A 20,914-nucleotide genomic window follows, 5' to 3' on the forward strand; every position below is an offset into this window, starting at 1 on the left:
TATTTGGAAGGTCAAACTGAAATTTTGAAATTTAAATTGAATTTTGAGGGTCAGAAGTAACGAAATTCAGCCAAAAGATTTTTGAACTGTCAAAACTGACAGTTTATTACAAAATTTGAAAAGCATCAAACAAATAATAGTTTTTCAGAAATAAAAATTTAAATTTATGTCTTCTTTGAGGTGACGAAATACAAAAAAGGTGAAATAAGCATTAAAAAGCTGAAACTTTCTATAGTTATTCTGCTTATACTCCTCATATTTTGAGGGTTAAATTGAAATTTCGAAATTTCAATTGAATTTTGAGTATCAAAATTATCGAAATTCAACCAAAGGATTTCTGAACTGTCAAGAGTAACAGTTTATTTCTGAGGAAGTTATTACGTGAAAATTTCCACATTAAGTGAAGCTTTATTGAGGGAGTTTCCTTTTTTTTATTTTGATCAATGTGTATAATTCTTTTATTTTCCTGTATTAGTTGTTTAGGAATCTCATATATGCTTTATATGCTTAAGATGTATCACGAAAAAAATACTGATATTAAAAATGTCAAGCAGACAAATTACTATGACAACATACACCATTTCTTTCTAGTTAAATTGAATATTATTTAGATCTTACTGATTAGGTATAAAAGTTTATATTTCTCAGGAATTCAAAAATGAAAATTTTGTTCGTTTTTCTTTTATTTAATGCAAAAGAATTTTATATACTCAAGTTCACGGAGGTAAAATTTAAAACATAAAACTTCAGTTAAAATATTATAAATGAATTCAATAATTCTCCTCTAGTTCATCATAACCCGTAAATCATTTATATATATATATATATATATATNTATATATATATATATATAGATATCGAGATCCACCCTCCTTTTGTTTAGATAATACAATAAAAATGTATTATATATTGCTCCCTCTTTGCATGGTAAATTTGTCAATAAATAATTTTATTTAAATTTTGAAAACAAATATTTTGAAGATATCATGCCTAGTTCTGCTAATATTTCACTAAATACCACGACTAGTTTAGATCAAGGTTATTATCAATTATTAATCGAGGTTAAATGAACAATTTTTTTACAAATAATCGAAGTTTAAAATCACGTATTAGCACGCCATTAGTTTATTTTATTTTTTAAATTTCTCCCACTGCTTCTCTATTTAAACGAATCACTGTCACCGCCGATGGCAATTTTAAAGTATAATTAAAATTTTAAAATCCTCAGTTAGAGAAGGGTGGGGCTCAAAATATACCGTTTGTTTGTTTTGAATTATTCATATCATCAATGAAATGATATAACACTTATTTAAGTGACCTTGCTTAACGTATATAAATATTGGAAAATTTACAGATTAGATATTATAGCTGAAATTGCCAACATTTTACAGTCAACATGATCGCAAAGGTAATAGTATTCCCTGAATTATTGATTGAAATTATTTTCTCAGATTTATTTTGTTGATTTTAATTATTTTTTAATGCTAAACGGTTTGTTATATAATGCAGCACAACATTTATTGAATTTCACCTATTTAAATATCTGGTTTGAGAACAGTTAACTTAATTTTAGTCTATATTTCTAACTATCCAGTATATAAATATGTATAGGAGAAATACTACTGAATATAAAAATGACAGTGAAGAAATTTTTGCGCAAACTTTATCTAGAAATTTATCTGTAAATATCAACTTTTTCTTAGGTACATAAGACTACAGTTTCAGTGTAGGTACATATTAAATTTGTATGTATTGCGTAATTGTTATGTAACTTCAAATTAAAAAATTTAAAAATTTAATAAAAATTATACATTAGATTTTGCATAACTAAAATGCTTTTAAATACTTAAAATTAAAACAGATTGATTTCAGAAAAGTAAGGTTTATAGATTAGATTTTTAACATTAATTAAAATTTGCAGCTGTGAATATATTAACCAAAAAAGGACTTGATCACATTAACCGAAAGAACCCAAAAATTATTTTGATCACATCAAATGTGAAGAATATAAAATTTATTCCGTCATCGTTTGATAATTTTATATTAAATTGAAACATTTGATGAGGCATAAAAATGTAATTTTTTTATAAATGCATATTCTTTCCATATTTTATTCAATGCATTATTATTGGAAGAAATATTTATTTTAAAAATTTGCATCGTATTTCTTATTGTTATTTTACGTAAATAGTAATTAAAATGTCAAATAAATAATGATTTAATGTTTAGATGATATATGGAATATGGAATGTTTAAAAAATCATTATTTTTTTTAAAAATTAAAGTCCTCAGAACCTCTGACAGTTTTCTACGGAACCCCAGAGTTCCGTGAAATACCATTTGAGAACCACTAAGTATAGAATATAGAGTTTTAACCAATTAATGGCCAGCCACAAAAAGTAGTCTATATATGAAAAACATCTGTGTGGAAAAAAATTGGCACTTTTTTGAAAACATTTCTATGAGTTACCTATTAATTTAGTGTTAAAAAAGAACTACGCTGGGACTTAGATCCATATATAAATATATTTATAATTAGTATACTATTAAAACTATTTTATTATTATAATGATTTTATTATTGTAATTATTATAATTATTATATTAAGTATTATATTATTATAATTGATGGAACTCAAACTTTATGTAAACTAAACAATAATTAAAAAACAATTATGCTAACATTTTTTTTCTATTATGAAAGAAAGAAACCTTCTTTCTTCGAAAGCACGTTAAAAGAATAGACGCATGTAATTGAATGTTGTGTAACAAATTATTTTACAAAAACAGTCTGCAAGTTGAATATATTTAAAGAAATATATTTTAAAAATGTAAAATATATTTTAAAGAAAGTGTGGTTAAACCGATTGCGTGTGGCGTTAAGTAAGAAAAAAGAATTTCCAAATATTTTGATGGAAATAAACAGAATCAATTGATCAATTCATAATTCATAGTAAATAGATTTATGAAGTGAATAAAGTAGAAGTAAATAAATTAGGAATATAAATTAAGATTTTATGTAGTTTTTCATGTAGTTTTCATGTAGTTTTCATGTAATTTTTTATGTAGTTTCACGTAGTTTTTTATGTAGTTATGTATTTTACTAGATATTTTTTCTCTCCTTTTAATATACATAGGCATTTTGTAATATATTATCTGAAAGTCTAAATTTTAAATTTAGAATAAAAAAAAGTTACTTTTTTATATGAAAAACTATCAGACATAAAGTAGTATATTTATAGATAAATATTTAAGGAGGTGTTCTTCCACCTGACCGAACTCATCGGTTGAATGATAGGAGACGAACTATAAGTAGGTTTTTAATAATTTTTTTATTATTTTCACTCATTAACTGTAAATGAATCGTTATCGAAACGTGTAAAACTCACTATCCTTATTTCAGGAAAAATGTAGTTGGCGTAATTCAAGAATTTCGATTGTTTTTCCGAAAGAAATATCATACCAACACTATACTGCAATTAACACTTTTTGAAAAGTAATTAAGTGTTAGGCAGCTGTCTGCTTCTAATTTTTTGATAGTTGTCTGCTCTTAATTTTTTAAACTGAAAGGAATTCCGGATTAAATTTTGGTATGAGGTATCGGTTTCTTGGGTGCATCGTCCGTAAAATCCGTTTTACCGTAAAATATTATACCGTATTTTTACAGTAGTATTTATTTAATTAGAGTGATTCAGTGATGTTTTCTTTAATTATTATTGTAAAAATTACGGTGTATCAGAATTTTTGTTCCTTAACATGTTCCATTAAAAATGGCGTTTATGGATGCCAGTATTTTTACCGTAATTTTTGCAGTGTATATACGTCTTAACGCAATTATTGCTATATATTTCTACACTATTTTCATTATTTTTAACAACTCCTCGGAAAATTAAAAATACTATACTTACCATTATGCTTTTGAAATAATATCAAATTTTAAATATGGGATTATTTAGATCAAAGAATGCAATTAATTAGTTTTTTATTCAACACGAAGTCTTTATTTTTTAAAGGAAAAAAATATGCATTAATGTATGCATTTTGTAGAAAAATCTTTAGTTCTAAGAAGGAAAAAGTAAAGTTGAAGTGTGAAAAAATTAATTTTTTTAAATCCTTCTCTTTTTGATTTTTTCCACAATAATAAACCGTTTAATATTTGGAATCATTAATATACTCAATTGATTTATGGAGTTAATCACATAGTTGAAATCATTTTTAAGTTTTATTATTTGTGTGAGGTCTTTGGAGTTATATTAAGCTCACTCCACTTTGTTCATTAATTTCCATTTTTTCCTGACTTCGTTATAGAGAGATTAGTGAGCAAATTAGGCAACACTGCGCCTGCACAAATCTGGAACCTCTATACATAGATAATACTGCGGTTGTCTTTAGAGAACTAGCTATCGACTCAGTTAGTGTGTTGCCTTCCTGTGTGCAAAAATGAGGTGTAAAACTACTCAATTTCAAAAGCGTTATCTATTCATATTTTGATTTCAACCAAAGCATGCATGTACCTCAATTATAGGGCGAGAAATGTTCATGCGATGCTTCTGCGAATGTAGCTGAATCATCCATTATGTTTTGAAAGCAGTGATTTCATGCATTTAACACCTAATGCATTTATATCGTCTCTAAAAATGCAATTGCAATAAAAAAAACTTTATGAATTTCACTGCTAATAATATTTGTTTTTTTAGATATCCGTCTTCATTGCTGTTTTTGCAGCAGCTAGTGCCAACATCCTCCTCGCTGGACATGGACACTTGGTCAATACTGGAATTAGTGCACGAAAACAAGTCCAAGATGTAAGAGCATTTAATGCATTTAAGAACGGATAAAGTTATGCTGATATCAAAATACAAAGATGTATAAAAAAATTTCTTTTAAAATTATTACAGGGACATGGAAATTATGCATTTGCATATGACATCAAGGACGGCAAAGGAGCCACCAACTCCAGATCTGAAGTAGGAGATGCTCATGGAAACAAGAAAGGATCATACACTCTCGCTGATATCGATGGACGAGCAAGAAAGGTTGAATACGTTGCTGATGGACATGGATTCAGAGCTGTTGTCAAGACCAACGAACCTGGTACCGCTGCTAGCGCTCCAGCTGCTGCTATCATCGCCAGTCCATACGCTGCCCCAGCTGATATTGCAATTGGACATGCTGCTCCAGTAGCATCTGTCCTTGGATATGGAATGGGTGTTCCCATGGTAGCTGCTGCTCCAATTGCTTATGGAGGAATGATTGGACATGCTGGACTTGGATGTGCTGGTTTGGGTTGTGGAATGGGAAAAGGTCTTGGATATGGTATTGGTGGACTTTGGTGAACTAATAATTGGAACAAATGGTAAGGGAAAAAATTTTGTTTAAATTTGCAGTTGAAGTTACAAATAACAAAATCATAACAAAACGTATGTTACACAGTGTATGAAAGATATTGTTAATAATTTCATTGTGTACATTTAATGTTAAAAATAATGAACCCACTATAGCAATATAAATAACAGCTGGTTCAAATAATATAAATTTAAAGATTTATTTACAAAATAATCATATTTGCTCCTAGTAAAAAAACGCGTACTATGATACGCTTTAACTATTTGATTACTCTCTTATAATTGGTATAAAAAATTTCATCATCTTCATCCTGCTATTGTGATATCAAAATCCAATTCCATTTTAAAAAGTGAAACTATTTATTCTAATTTAATACGAGCGCCATCAAGATTGCGGAAAAGAAATCACTTCCCATTATTTTTAATGCATTACAAAACCTTACTTATGTTTATTAAAACTCTTTCATCCTTTTCTAATTGAATTATTTAAAAATAACTAAAGATTTCATTTTTCTCTTTCAGATAGCCTTCAGTATTTATCAGGATGCAAAAATATTGAACAGCTTTCAGTTTGTAAAGATTGTCTTCGCATTTTAAAATGTGCTTTGTTTTTAATGGATCTTCTGTTTATTGCATCGTCTTCTGTATGGAAATAATGCTTTAATAAGTGGGATACTATTCATTCATGTAATGCGCAAATGTTTCGGTCTTGTTATTTATTTATTTGTTATATGCAGCAAATTTTGTAAATAAATGACGATTGAATTACCCAGAAACTATTTTTTTCAGATAATACATATATTTATTATCACAAAGCTTTGTATTTGCAAACGTAAGTTAATATCTTACAAAAAGAAGAAGAAAAACTGTCAATTAATATTTTACAGCTTAACACTCATATATTCATACAGCTTATATATTCATAGCACTCATACAGCTCACACTCATCATGCATATCATTTATCAAACTTATATAATGATAGGCAGGAAATAAGATCATCTTTTCAATGCCATCCATATTAAGTGAGAGTTTGAGAAATATACATACTTTATTTTTATTTTAAATCTATATCAAAAGCTAGTTCAGATTCAAACATTTTCCTTACTCAATTCTATCTAAATACCCGTTCTTTGGGTGGAGTAAAAGGTCATAAATAGAAAAATAAATCTGTGATTATTAAAACCAAACTATCGTGCACTAAACCTAAAATCAGTATGAATTAAAATAATTTTAAAAAAATTAAAAAAATAACTAAAAAAAAATTAAAATTCTTTAATATTTGGTATTTTTTCGGTTATTACCGTTTATAAGATTAATAAGAGTAGTTTTTATTTTAAATTATAAACTTCATTGAACAGCCGACCCAATTTAGGATTTACGGCTACTACTGCTGAATTCCGTAGCCTTGTAATTTTGAACCGAACCTGGAAGACCAGGGAGCTCCTGTATTGGGAAAAATTTCGCCTTCGTGGAGGATTTTTTGATGGAACTAACCCGCATTTGCGTTACATGGAGAGGAATACCATGAAAATCTCCCACGGTTAGCTTGACGGCAAGGGGACTCTAACCCATGATCCGTCTACCACTGAGGATATTTAATATCAACACTGCTTTCGGTGCGACCCGGGTGCGGATTTATTTTAACCTGCCATCGTTGGGATTTGAACTCGCCTTACCTCTTTGGGAGGAGTACAGTACAGCGACATTTAGTACCAAAATATATCAGTACAATAGTGTTAGGATCATTCAAAATTGATACGAAAATAGAACTAATTAAGTCAAGCGAAAAACAGAAAAGGAAATATAAGAAAAATACAGCTCAAAACACAAAACGTAATCTAAAAAGCAAGTAATGAATTCAAATGAATTTACACGTACTGGAATCTTACGTTACGTTATGAATTTACACGTACTGGAACTGGAGAGGAAAACCGCGAAAATCTTCCACGGTTAGCCTGATGGCAAAGATATTTTAACACATGAGGATACCACTAAGGATATTTTTTCGTTAGCACTGTGGCCGGTGCGAGCCTGGTACTAAATTCGAATCAATCAGCTTTCACTGTGATCGAACCCGGGTCACCTCAGTGGGAGGCGAGCGCTCTATTGGGAGGCGAGCGCTCTATTGGGAGGCGAGCGCTCTATTATAAAACTAAACAATTCTAAACTCAGCGGTCGAACAGCACAAGGAGGTACATGGCCTAATGTGTTCATCCCAGTTTTCTTGAACATGGCATCTAAGATGCATGAGCAGATGTTCTGGTCGAGTAGTCAGTCGAACATGGAACCCCCAGTGTTTAGTCCCCAAGCATGATTGGTACTTATCTTATCGACCCACTGAAGGCTGAGTTAAACTTGTTCGATCCAAGGTTAGAATCCCCGGAAGCACGTAGAGCTACTACTCAATCACCCGGCTTTTTTGGTACAACTTGTCAGCGAAAATAATGCCATTGATCACTATAATGCCATTGATGATGTAATGAAAAAAATGCTTCATACACGATAAATTTACTACAATCAAGCATTCTTTTCAACGAATCAATTTTTATTACATATCTTATTTGAATTTAAATTACTATTCACATTAAATTTCTATAAACATGTTTTAAAAGCGTAACTGTAAACACAATTAACACCTGGTTTCAAATATTTTTCTAACAACTAATTAATTGACGTTTATTGCCTATGGTTATCTAAATAATCTATCAAAGATAAATAATTATTCAAATATGTACAGACTTATTCTCCATAAAGAGCGTTTTATAAAGTTTTTTTTTCCAACTTCCCTCCCGAAAAGACTAATTAAAATTTCTAAACAATTTTTAGAATGGAGGCTGAAACCGCAGTCGAAATGACAAAATCCTAATATGACACATACAGTTCAGGAGTTCTATTATATATACGAGTTATATAAGTGAAACACACAGATAAACATACACACTAACTTATAAGTGGTCAAAATTAACGCAAACATGTACGATAAAGGATCATTTTTAAATGATGGCCACACCTTTTAAAGATATTACTGATCTTCATATTCTCAAAAAAGTGTCACACTTTTTTGATATCTCTTCACCCTTGTCACGTGTCTCTACACCCTTGTCACATGTCCCATTTCCCTACACCCTCTCGTCATATGTTTTTATTATGTGTTTAAATAATATTTGCGAGCACTTGGGAAAACATTTCAGTTTTAAAGGTCAATTTTAACAAATGTGCATCACACAATGTTGATTTTTTAAGGTATTACAAATTAGTAAATACTCCCAAAAATCACATACTTTTGTGGTTCCCTGTTGGCACAAGTGGATTTTGACGGTCACAGTCTAAAGAAAATAGTCCTATTTAAAATGTTTTGGATGACCTTTGAGCTTCAATGCTTAGGTCCACTGAAAGTATTTATGACTTTATAGTTAGTGCAGAACACAAAACAATGGTGAGCGTCGTGGTTCCATTTCCCTAAAGGTATTCCAAATTCTCAACAATATATGGATGTAAATGGCTTTTTCTGACAATTCCGGAAGATCTTCAGTTTTGACTTCTAAAACATTGAGGAAAACACACGTATCCTAAAAATTTCAACATAGTGACTTCTAAATGAGTACTTTCAAACATCTAATCTTGGTTGATTTGCAGGATTTTTTTGAAAAAGACTGCTTCTTAATATGCAAAGACAGTAAGTGTTTTAGATAATTTTTACTTTAGAAGCACATTGAATTAAAAAAAGAAAAAATACATAGCATTGTTGAGTTGCATGTTACAATTTATTCTCAAACACAGGATTGTATTTCATTGTATTTCATTGATTAAATGACGATGATTTTCTGAGAACATAATACCTTAAACAAAAAATAACTTTTTTTTCCTAATTAGATGTAAAGTAAGAGGTAATTTTTTTCCGTATCGGATTTTATGCGTGCATGTCTATAATTCGCAAAGATACTTTTTTAATTTAAAGAAATATCAAGTAATTCTTCTTAGAAACAAAAGAGAACGCAATTATAAAATATGGAAAGGTAGAATTTTTTGTCATTTTTTATTATACGGCTGTTCAAAAATTGACATCCTGTATGATTTACACTTATTTACACTTTTTTTAAAAAACTGAACAATTAGAATTTACTAACAACACTGTTATCAGTAATACATCAGTTAATGCAATTCAGAAAAAAATCAAAACAGCTATTTTGATTGCTCAATATTTGTTTGATGAAGCGGAAGCTTTTTAGTTCTGATAATGTTATGACTATTACCGACAAGGGATGTTCAAACTTTTATTTTTTATTTTTCACTTAATCATTCTGAAAATTGGTCAGCTAGTGGATATAGGCAATACAAGATACCATATAAAAGTTTGTTGAACAATTGTCAAAATTTTAAATTTTATTAAAAATTTTAAATTTTAAAATAATATTTTTTAAAAATGCTCCAGGCTGCTTAATTTTTGAGATATTGTGTTCAAATTTTTTTTAAAAGTTGTTTAAAGACGTTGTAACAAAATGTACTATGCACCAATTTCACTAATCAAATGCTTTTGTTAAAGAAAAAAAATAATGTAAAAATACCAAAAAAATTGAAAATTTATGTAGTCGTAAACAACGATCTTGAATATACTTGCTCTAATTACTGCAGCATTATTTATTTTGATAGTACAAAATGATCATACATACATATTTAGCATGCACAAAATTTTTTTAATGATTTGAATAAAAATTAAACCGCCTGAAACTTTTCGAAATTTCTAAAATGCTGAAAAATTGGAATAAAGGAAAACAACATTTTTAGGTTTTTTTTATAAAAAAAATTATATATTTTTACTACTATTTACAAATAATTACACGTTCTGTAAAACTTAGATAAATACTTGACTGTGTTAAAAAAAACATTAAAAAAAATATAATTATTATATTCCTGCAGCTTATTTTATTTTGTTCGTATAATATTAATTTTCCGAAAAATTTAAGCGTTGGGTACTTTTTCGATGAATAAAAATGCTTTTAGCAGAAATACTACTCTGATACAAGTATATGTAAGAATGAAATATCTGTTATTTATATCTTTTATAAATTTAGAAGCTTTTGCATTCATATCGCCTTAATTTGGATAGTATTTTGGAATTGTTTCAAAATGGATTTTTTTGTAACACACTTATATTTTTACTAAGATTTTATTATTTTCAGACAAATTACTATTACAAATACAATAATTTGATGTTGTATTTATACTTAACATTTATTTGCTACTTCAAATATATTCAGTACACATGCAAAATATACAGAAAATGTTCGAATACCCGAAGACTTATTTATCCCCTTTTTTTTTCTCAAGCCCCTTCTTGAAATTAGCTAGCCCAGTAGCTCGTTTCTTTGAAGGTCTACCTTTCGGTTTCCTCCATTTAGAGCTGATACTATGCATTATGAAAAATGCAAGTTCAATAAAACGAAAACAATATTGATATAAATAACACTGAATAAATAAATAAAATCGAAAACAATAACAAACAATGCAGTAATAATATTTCAAAATAATACTAGTAGAAGCGCAGGAAAATAGAAGTAGCAAATCGCAATGTAAACTAAAACAAATCAGCGACGCTACAAACAGTGCAGTTAACAGTTAGTAAACTTAAGGTGAGCAAAAAATCATTTAAAAAAAATTAAAATACTATTAATTTTTGAGAAATTACAATTAGTTTCGGTTTGCGGGCTTCTGCTACAGCTGTAAAAAGGGACGTGGCAGGCTGTTTACAAAATTTTAAATGCTGATAACTTCCGAAAAAATTATCCAAAATGAAATTTTGTTTTTATATGAAAGCAAACGTTATCGATTATTTAATGAGAGTAAAATAAAAATTCGATATTTTCGTCATTTTTATCGAATTTGAAGGTCCCTTGTCGCCTTAATTTTGTAAAAATAAATTTTTTTCAATTAGAATTTTTATGTTCTTAGTTTGAATTGAACAGATTTTCAATACATTTTTTTCCAGAATTTTTCAGTTTCCTGAATTTTTGTTTTTTAAAGCATCCTATCTGTTGCCAGTCATCTTACCAGGTGACATTCATGACTAATGTGATAATAGACACGACATTATGACTTTGTAATAGAGACGATATTTATAAATTATGAATAATATTATAGCTAGATAGAAAGAATCTTTGTCTAGAATATGTAGTAAAGATGCCGGTTACAGATATGGCAATATTTTCACTGTACGTGGCCGGCGTATTTTTAACACTAGAAAGACTGAAATACCTATATTACCCAAAAGCAATTAAAATGACCATAATGTGAAAGAATAACTAATGTATAAAAAAATTTGTTTAAAATTAATTTTTAATATTTTTGATATTATTCTCAGTTAAATAACAAGTTATTAGTAAATATCAACAATAAAAATAATTATAAAAGTCTCAAAATTCTAAAACATTGTGTCATTGTATACATCTTTGTTTTTCTAATTGGGCAATCTAGTGTTAAAGAAATCTCCATTAGACCTCACCCACTGCCTAGAAGCTCTCATACTTTGGAGCAATACTACTAAGAGATTGAAATAAATAAGAATTTGGTTTTTATTAAATAAAAATTAACTACATTTTTTAAGAAAATTACAGTAATTACTTAAAACATGTCAATTTTATTTAGTTTCATATCATACTTTACACTGTCAGTCAGTGTTACAGTGTTCGTCACGAAAGACTGACTTGACACTCGACGTGTTAAAGAAGAATTGTGCAAGTTTAATCATTCGTAAAAAATACCAAATGTCATACGAAATTCTTTTATTCTATTATTTTAAATTTGAACATGACATAGAATTATGAAAATGATACCTATAATACCTCTCTATAATAAAAAATCGAGAAGAATGGCGCCTCTGTTTTGACAGTGCATAAACTATAAAAATTAGAAACTGGAAATTATGAAAGTGTGCAGAAAAATGTACAGGGAGTACCATGAGATAAAAGAATTTAGAGTTCGGAAATTAGTTTGAGAATAATTAACTGTTAAAACTGTGGTAAAAAATGCCATGCGTGCCCCTCTGCAGATCATAGAAATGCAACTATTGAGTTGACATTTAACATGTAGAAAGGGACATTTTTGTGCATGAATTAAACTCGACCTTTTTGGAAAGTTATTGCAGTTTTAAGAAAATTTTTGCGATTTTTTGAGGTGTGTTGCATATTTTTAGCTGCACAAAAAGTATAAGACGTGGAAGCTTGAAATTACGAAGGTGTCTAAAAACTTCTTGAAGAAATACGATTAAATAAAAAAATAATAAAAAAAATTCGATCATTAATACGAGAATTATTAGCTATTAAACGTTTTGTAAAAAAAACACCAGTTGGGTCGATCTACATCCCGCAGAAATGTAGCAACAGGATTGAATTTTGTCGTGATGAATTTTACGCATATTTTTTTCAATACTTCAACTTGTTCAAAGTTTGTTGCAAATTATATTTCTCAAGACTATTTTTATTTTCATTAATTATTGCTCATCCATAATTATGCAAATTTTTATAGCTTACTCGAGATCTTCATTTTATTAGATCGCGTTTGACTTCATGTCAAAAATAATGCGAAAAATAACAAATTAATAACTACAATAAAGAGAAAGAGGGAGAGATTAAATGTCACCATAAATCTCAATATTAATAAAGAAATTTTAAATATATAAAAAAATGTCAGGAAAATAAAATAATGTTTATAATTTGAGCTATTATATAATTCAAAGTTATCGTTACCTATTATTAATAATCAAAATTATTTCACATTTATTGAAAATTAGGTTATGATTAATTAAGTTAAGATGAAACTACACTCCTTAAAATGTGTAAGAATACTCTGCTCAATTCGGTATTAACTTGTAATAAAGTAATCATTCCGAAGTATTTAGAGTTTTTTTACACCAAATTCGAATAGATATTACACCACAGTATTTACAGTGTTAATACATATTTTAAAGGCGACATTTTGAAGATGAACATCAAAGTAGAAGATAATAGCAAACTCTCGCCAGTTAATTTCTGATTGCAGACAAATTATTAAGAAAATTGGCAGAGCACCGACATAGTTGTTTTCGGAAGGGAAAATACTTTCCATATAGTGTAAAAGGGTGATCGGTTTATCGGTGCAGCTCATTCAATTTTAAGTGTAGATTTAAATTACACCCCTTAAATCATATATGAACGATCGATTTGGTGCTAACCTATAGCTAAAATGCTCCTTAAAATTTTTTGTTTTTTTTCCAACATATTTATATAGATATTACACCACAGTTTTTGTGTATTGTCTTAGATAATGCTCATTAGTTATGTATTCATTAACATGCTTAATTTTGCTCTTTAGTGGTAGCACAAGTAAATTTTGACGATCAAAATCTAAGAAAATAGTCATATAATGAAGATTTTTGAATGACCTTTGACTTTCGAGGGAAAGGTCAACAGTAAGTGTTGTACATTTTAATAGTTAGTATAGAACATAAAATAACGGCCAGGGTCATGATTCACTCATTTCACAAAAAGCACTGCCCAGGGTAAATTGATACTTTTTTTTTCAAAATTCCAGAGCATCCTTTAGCTTTGACCGCCCAAAACATTGAGCATTTCTTTTGAAAAAAAAATAGAATAAATTAAAGTAAATAATCATGCGTCTAAAGTTTAAGAACACATCCCAAAAATTTCAATCCCGAAGAATTTTATCCCGAATTTTATCCTGAAAATTTAAATGTCAAGTATTTAACCCTGCTCAATTCACCCGATATTTTTTTAAAAAATGGTAAGACTTAAAGTTTTAAGACCTGTTAAACTTTTTCTTTACAAAACAATGAGGTTTTAATTTAATCAGTACAATTTGACGAAATAGAAATTTAACTATTCCAATACAACATTTTTGCTTCCATGAATCCTATTTGCTACTATATTACACAAGAACTTAAATCAAATTAATATATTTAAAAAAAAACGAGAACAAAATATACATAATGAGCTCGATAAAAATAAATTTCAATATAATTATCTCTAACTAAATTTTACAACTAAAATAGTATTTGTTTTATTTACATGCACTAATTATAATAATTAGAAAATAAGCATATGAACATAATTTAGAAAATTTTGACATAATATAAAAAATGAATCCTCCCGCAATAGCTAACTGATGTAGTAACTGAGACAGCTGCTTTAAATAATTTAGTAATATACAATTCCTTCCAGTGCCAGTTTACCTTAAGATTAATTTTCAAAAAATTACATAAATTCCAATAAAAACTAGACTTTCCTCAAGGAGTTATGTTTTGCACCAACGTGAAATATAACTTACATTACTCCCATTATTTCCATTAGAGCTCGAAGCCGGCCGGTAATGTTTTTAGTTTTTTCGATTCTTAACTACTCTGTCAGGTTCTATCAGTAAGACTTTGTCCTTCTTAAGGGCGGGGCATTTTTTTTACTAAACGGTTTATCTCTCCGTTTTATAACAGGTAATTCACAAACTTTATTGAAAGCGACCTTGTGTAGTTTGTATAAAAACGGAAGGTGCGAGCAGAGAACATTGTAGAAATTCAGTTTCGCTTACAAACTCAACATGATCTCTAAGGTAAGTTAAATCTTCAAATGTTTTGAGCAAAACAAGCATTTAAATGAATAGTCAGAGCATTTCTAGTTTACTTTAAAATGAAAATCGATTTCTTAAATAAATTTGCTTAATCATAAAACTTTTATATTTGGACTTTTTCTGTTTTATTTTAACAACGATTATGAGTAAATTAAAAAAAAATTATGGGCAATGATACTGGCTATTTTTTGTAACTTAGAACAAGTATAAGACGCATTAATAAAAATTATTTTAAGAAAGACATTTCAAAATTACATTTTCATAACTATGCATGAAACTAAATTACAAATAATTCTTTCTTAAAATTAAATGGATAAAGAGTAAAATAAATTTAAACGCAATTTAACTTAAATTAATTAAACTGTCTCAAGAAACAGGGAATCGGTAAGATATTATCTGATTAAAAGTTTGAATCACTTCAAGAATTCATAAAAAGAATTTTTGAAGTGAATGAATTTTCTATCAAGTAAAACTTACATTAGTTTTGGGAAATAATTTTCTATAAATAGTACCAAAAGTAAAAGAAATAATGTAGTATTTAAGTTATTACAGAATTACTAATTTTAATTAATTCCGATACATATAAAAGCTGAAACAATTGAAGTTTCATATAAAGCGCTTCAACTTGTATGGGTTTTTATCAACCTTCAACTATTTTCTGACATGTGATTTCTTGCATATGAGATCACAAATTCTAAATAAATGTCGTAAAAAAATTAAATATGAACGAAATAAAATTTTATAATCATGTCGTTTTTATTGAAACAGTAACTGCATGCTATTGAGTATAATAAAAGTAGAAAACAATTGCTTTAACAAAAAAATATCCTTAACTGCATTATCATTGCATGATTTATATAGAATTCGGTAAAAAATTAGTGTTAAAAAATTATAGTTAGCTAAAATAAAAAAGTTAAATTTAGCTAAAATATATATTGAACCGTTTTGTAACCTCATAACTCATATTTTTGCAAATATCAAAAGTATATACTATAGTTTCAAATCAGTTCGTTGCGCAATTAAATCAACTGTATTTTTTTCTTTCAACAAAGGCTCAATTTAAGAAAAATATAATTCTTGCTTTAGTATATTTTGCGAATGTGCTAAATTAAACATTATATCTACTGCAAAATAATACACATTTGAAATGTCAGAAAAAGATGTCAATATTTGAATGGCAATAAATCATATATTATTTTTGTTTCAGTGTTAAAAAACTAACATTTTTTTTCATAATTACAGTTTTAAAGAAAAAAGATTAATTTTATTTAAAAAACAATTGAACATTGTTAAAAATACAAGCAATTATTTGAAAATTTACAAATTAAAATATTTTTAAAAAATCTCATAAAATATTCTAAAACATCTAATAAATATGCTTTAAACAAAAATGTAGATAAATTCTTATTTGTTTATTAAAAAGAATTATTAATACATAATTTGACAGTCCCTTACGAAATTTAAAAACAACAGTCTAAGAAGGAAACAACAGTCTAAATGTTTTGAGGGTAACGGTCTCAGAGCTGACAATAGAGCATCTTTTAAACTATGAAGATTTTTAAAGATAATATTAATATTTTTTTCAAATTATTTAGCTTCGCATATTATGGTATAGAATGGTTTTACTTTTATAATGAATAATTGGTATTTTAAGTAGATTATATTAGCAAGTAACTTAAGATTTCAACTAAAAAATTAAAATATAACTATTTGAAATTTTTCGAAATGCATATGGGTTAAATGAATTATTTTTACTGTCCTGTAAAATGAAGATTTTGAAAAGTATCGTTATTCTCGCCGAGAGGCTCGGCATATTTATTTTATGCAGCATATTTCAAACGTGTCAAATTTTTAGGTATCCATTCTCTTTGCTGTCTTGGCCGCAGCCAATGCTAGCCTTCTCCTTGCTGGACACAGACACTTAGTCAATACTGGTGTCAGTGCACGACAACAAGTTCAAGATGTAAGAATACATTTTCTTTTTTGAAACGAAATGTTTCAAAATATGTTTATTTGAAATTCATGTATTTATTTAACTTCATTAGGGACATGGTAACTACGCTTTTGCTTATGACATCAAGGATGGTAAAGGAGCCACTAATTCCAGATCTGAGGTAGGAGATGCTCATGGAAACAAGAAAGGATCATACACTCTCGCTGACATCGATGGACGAGCAAGAAAGGTTGAATACGTTGCTGATGGACATGGATTCAGAGCTGTTGTCAAGACCAACGAACCCGGTACCGCTCATAGTGCACCAGCAGCTGCTGTCATCGCCAGCCCATACGCTGCTCCTGCTGATATCGCCCACGCTGCACCCGTTGTTGGTCATGGTATTGCTGCTCCCTTGGTTGCCGCCACTCCAGTAGCCTATGGTCATGCTGGTCTAGGATATGGATATGGTGCAGGTCTTGGATATGGAGCCGCTCTCGGACATGGTGCAGTTCTTGAATATGGAGCCGTTCTCGGACATGGTGCAGGTCTTGGTTATGGAGTTGGTCTTGGACATGGTGCTGAATTGGGCTATGGAGCTGGCAAAAGTTTAGGATATGGCTATGCTTTTGGAGGACATTATTAAATATTTATGATATAGGTAAATTGTTTTAACCACACAAAACTGTTTAAATTGTAATTGTTTTCAAACTTTAGAATAATAATTTGAAACCGGTGACTAAATATTCAATTATGAATTCAGAAATATGTAACAAAGCATTAACAAAGGCTATTTAGAGTATACAAGCATCTTAATTAGAACATTAATATGATATCCGTTTCAAAGGAAAAACTCTGACTTTCAGAGCATTCGTATTCTCGCGTTGAGCTGCTGAGCGATATTCAATGAATAATAATGAAAAAATAATTGAAAATCTTCAAAATATATAGTTACAGTGTTGTATAAGCCTAATCAACACTAGTTTTTATAGAATATAGATTGTCTTAAAGTAAACGGCATAAATTTTATTTATCTTTACTGTCATATACTTATCTCAAAAACAAGACTAAATACAATTGTCTTTTAAAACATACATTTGGAAACAGGAGATAAAATTATTTAAAAAAAATAAAACAGAAACATGTAAGCATTGTTTTAGATGCAAGATAAATAAAATGTAAGTTATTTTTAAAATGAAGAAAATAAGATTTAAAATATTTCAAAAATGAAATAAATCTCCATATTTGCTACGCAGTTTCATTTTGATAATACGTTATTTCTAATATTATCCTTCTTATAGAAATCTTAACGCGATTGATGATTTTTTTAGGAAAATGTTTAAAATGAATGAAATAAAATAGTGTATACTTTTGCGAATTTTTTTAGATGTTTTGTAATACGAATTGTTTATTTTTAAGTACTCGTTTTAAGTTTATGTTCATTGGATTATCTAAAAATATATAAAACTATAATTTTATCTTGAAAACATGAAACTTAAAACATGAATACAAAATATTCTCTAATTTTGAACACTAATATGAAAATTTTCCAAAAATGTTATTTTTTTTTCAGTGACTGCATATGAATTGTTTATATGCACATACTTATTACTAGTACTCTTAATTAAATGCATATGTTAAATTTTAATTAAGAAGAGGTTTTAATTAGAATAATAACTTCTTCTGCTAACTTTTAAAATGTTATTACTATTTATTTTAACAAATTTTCTCTTATTTTAGGTGGGAACTACGATGATGGATATAAGGAAAGAGCTTCGATAGAATACCGTTCTACCTACAACTTTTGTCAAATATTTGTTTCAGAGAAAGTTATGTCGAATTGACTTCATTTTTTCTTCTCAACCAACGAGAGGTTTTACCAAATATAAATTACATAGTTTTGCCACTTCTCTCTCATACGTGTTATAATTTGTAAATAAATATTTATTCTTGAATTTATTTGCTTTCGTTGTTTTATATTGCTATTTTACTACGACAGTAGTCCCGCAGTGGACTGATCGTTAAGACACGGTTCCCAGCAGATCACCGAAGTCAAGCATCACTGGCTACGGTCAGTGCGCGGGTGGGTGACCACTTGGATCAGCCTGCGTAGGGACCGAGAGTGTGCGGTATTGGTCCTCGTTAAACTGTTCTACCGTTAAGTGCTCGACTTCGCGTACGGGTCATCGGGCTACCGAAGTGGGGGTGCCATCCCCTCTGCAGAGGATCTAAATCGTGATGGCATGTCTTCGGATCATCCTCAGGGATGTTTCCCAGACCGTCGCCAATAGCCCATTGTGCAGCTCTAGTGCGACGTAAATGAACAACTACAACAACTAAGACAGTAATTAGTTTAATTTGAAGAAATTTTTTCTATAGGAACAGTTAAGATTTTTTTTTCAATTTCCATTACCAAAATTAACTTTTTGTCCACAAAATCTTTAAATATTTATAATTCATGAATAAAGTAGATTGCACATTTCGTGTGAATGTTAACTTATTTACGCGCTCAATATTAAACTATTGTATTCTACACCTTTTTTGAAAGAAGTGTACAAGCTTTGAGCCAGTGAAACATTTGTACAGAGAAAATTATAAATTATTGAAATATTTCTTTCACGATGTAAGAGAATTTAAGAAATAAAAGTGTTCGGTAACTTTAAAAGTGGGAAAACGGAGCAGAATGCTTTTTTATGCATAAAACACTGGAATAAAAATTGCGAGATACTTTTTTATTTATATAAAATATTATCCAACTGCTGCTTTTTATTCATTGTTATTTTTTTCACAAAACTATTTTTCCAAAAAAGGGAGACAAAATATAAATAAAGCACTGTTTACAAAATATAAATTCATTATAATTTTCAGTCAAATTGTTTTTCTTTTGTTAATAGTAACGGAATGGAAGATTTCCTGAATTTAAAAAACAATAAACTGTATACTTGACATAAAGAAAAAAAATCCGTTTACTTAAAAATACGGAATGTGCAATGCAATACGAAGCAATAAATGAGAAATAATTTTAATTGTTAACAGCGCATAACAATAACCTTATACCAAATAGCAGTTTAAATTGGAAATGGCTTTTACTTCCTTTGAGTACTTTACGTTTGTAAAAATTTTGATATAATTAATAAGATTCATATCTGGTATCACCTAATATAACATTATTTTATTATTTTTATTTTATTCCAACTTTTTTATGTTATTTTGGACATCACAGGTCAAGCGCGAGCTTGTAAAATGGAGATCTCGAGAGAGAAATAAAATTTTATACAACTTCACTGAGAAAAAAAATGTGGTCAAATCTACCAGAATATGGTAAAATTCAGCGTGTTTCTGGATCTATGGGAACACCAAATACCCCAGAAATTTTTACCGAAATGCTTTGGGCAAGATTTTCGTAAAGTTAACCATAATGAAATATGGTTTTATGATGTGTAATACTGTTTTGTAATGTGTAAGTAAATTTCGTAATTTTATCATAATACCTTAGAGCATGACATAAAAACCATATATTCGGTTAAATTTACTTCTGGGTTTTATAATTGTTACTAAATGTGTGGTAGTAAGTACTATACGTTTGACAATCAGAATTTCCAGTAAACCGTTTCCATATGAACAGAAAGAAAAACAAAAGAATAATTTTAATACCGCATTTTTTGGCATTTAATACTATAATTATATTTTCTTTCTTACCAGAAATCTGTACTGTAATTTTATCAGATTTTGTTTTTCTTCGAGTGAGAGTCTCCGCTCATCAACTCCCGTAATTAATTCGTATTCAGTATTATTTTGTTTTTTAAAGTTGACATTTTCACTAAAACAAAGTACATTTTGTGAGTAAATTATATAGTCATTATAATTTTATGTAAGAACAGCTTATAAAATTCTTAATCATTACGCAATGAGCAATTTCCTAGATTTACAAAATAGCAAACTGTTCTGGAGAAGAAATAAGCAAAATTATAAATACAGAATATGTGATTAGGCAAGGATAAATAAGAAGTAATTTTACTCGTTG

At 28.6% G+C, this 20,914-nt stretch overlaps 2 protein-coding genes across 2 annotated transcripts; both read left to right on the forward strand.

Moving 5' to 3' along the window:
• The first annotated feature begins 1,286 nt into the window (after window positions 1–1,286).
• On the forward strand, window positions 1,287–6,112 carry LOC107446323 (adult-specific rigid cuticular protein 15.7-like). Its single transcript, XM_016060937.3, has 4 exons — window positions 1,287–1,408; window positions 4,697–4,804; window positions 4,898–5,355; window positions 5,867–6,112. The coding sequence occupies exons 1-3, from the start codon at window positions 1,397–1,399 to the stop codon at window positions 5,333–5,335; spliced, it is 558 nt and encodes a 185-aa protein (XP_015916423.2). The 5' UTR covers window positions 1,287–1,396; the 3' UTR covers window positions 5,336–5,355; window positions 5,867–6,112.
• An 8,715-nt stretch (window positions 6,113–14,827) lies between these two features.
• LOC107446329 (adult-specific rigid cuticular protein 15.7-like) lies at window positions 14,828–18,849 on the forward strand. The gene is made up of 4 exons (XM_016060945.3): window positions 14,828–14,939; window positions 16,813–16,920; window positions 17,003–17,551; window positions 18,631–18,849. The coding sequence occupies exons 1-3, from the start codon at window positions 14,928–14,930 to the stop codon at window positions 17,534–17,536; spliced, it is 654 nt and encodes a 217-aa protein (XP_015916431.1). The 5' UTR covers window positions 14,828–14,927; the 3' UTR covers window positions 17,537–17,551; window positions 18,631–18,849.
• Window positions 18,850–20,914: the final 2,065 nt, after the last annotated feature.

Source organism: Parasteatoda tepidariorum, chromosome 6 (assembly GCF_043381705.1).
Source record: "Parasteatoda tepidariorum isolate YZ-2023 chromosome 6, CAS_Ptep_4.0, whole genome shotgun sequence".
NCBI lineage: Eukaryota > Metazoa > Arthropoda > Arachnida > Araneae > Theridiidae > Parasteatoda > Parasteatoda tepidariorum.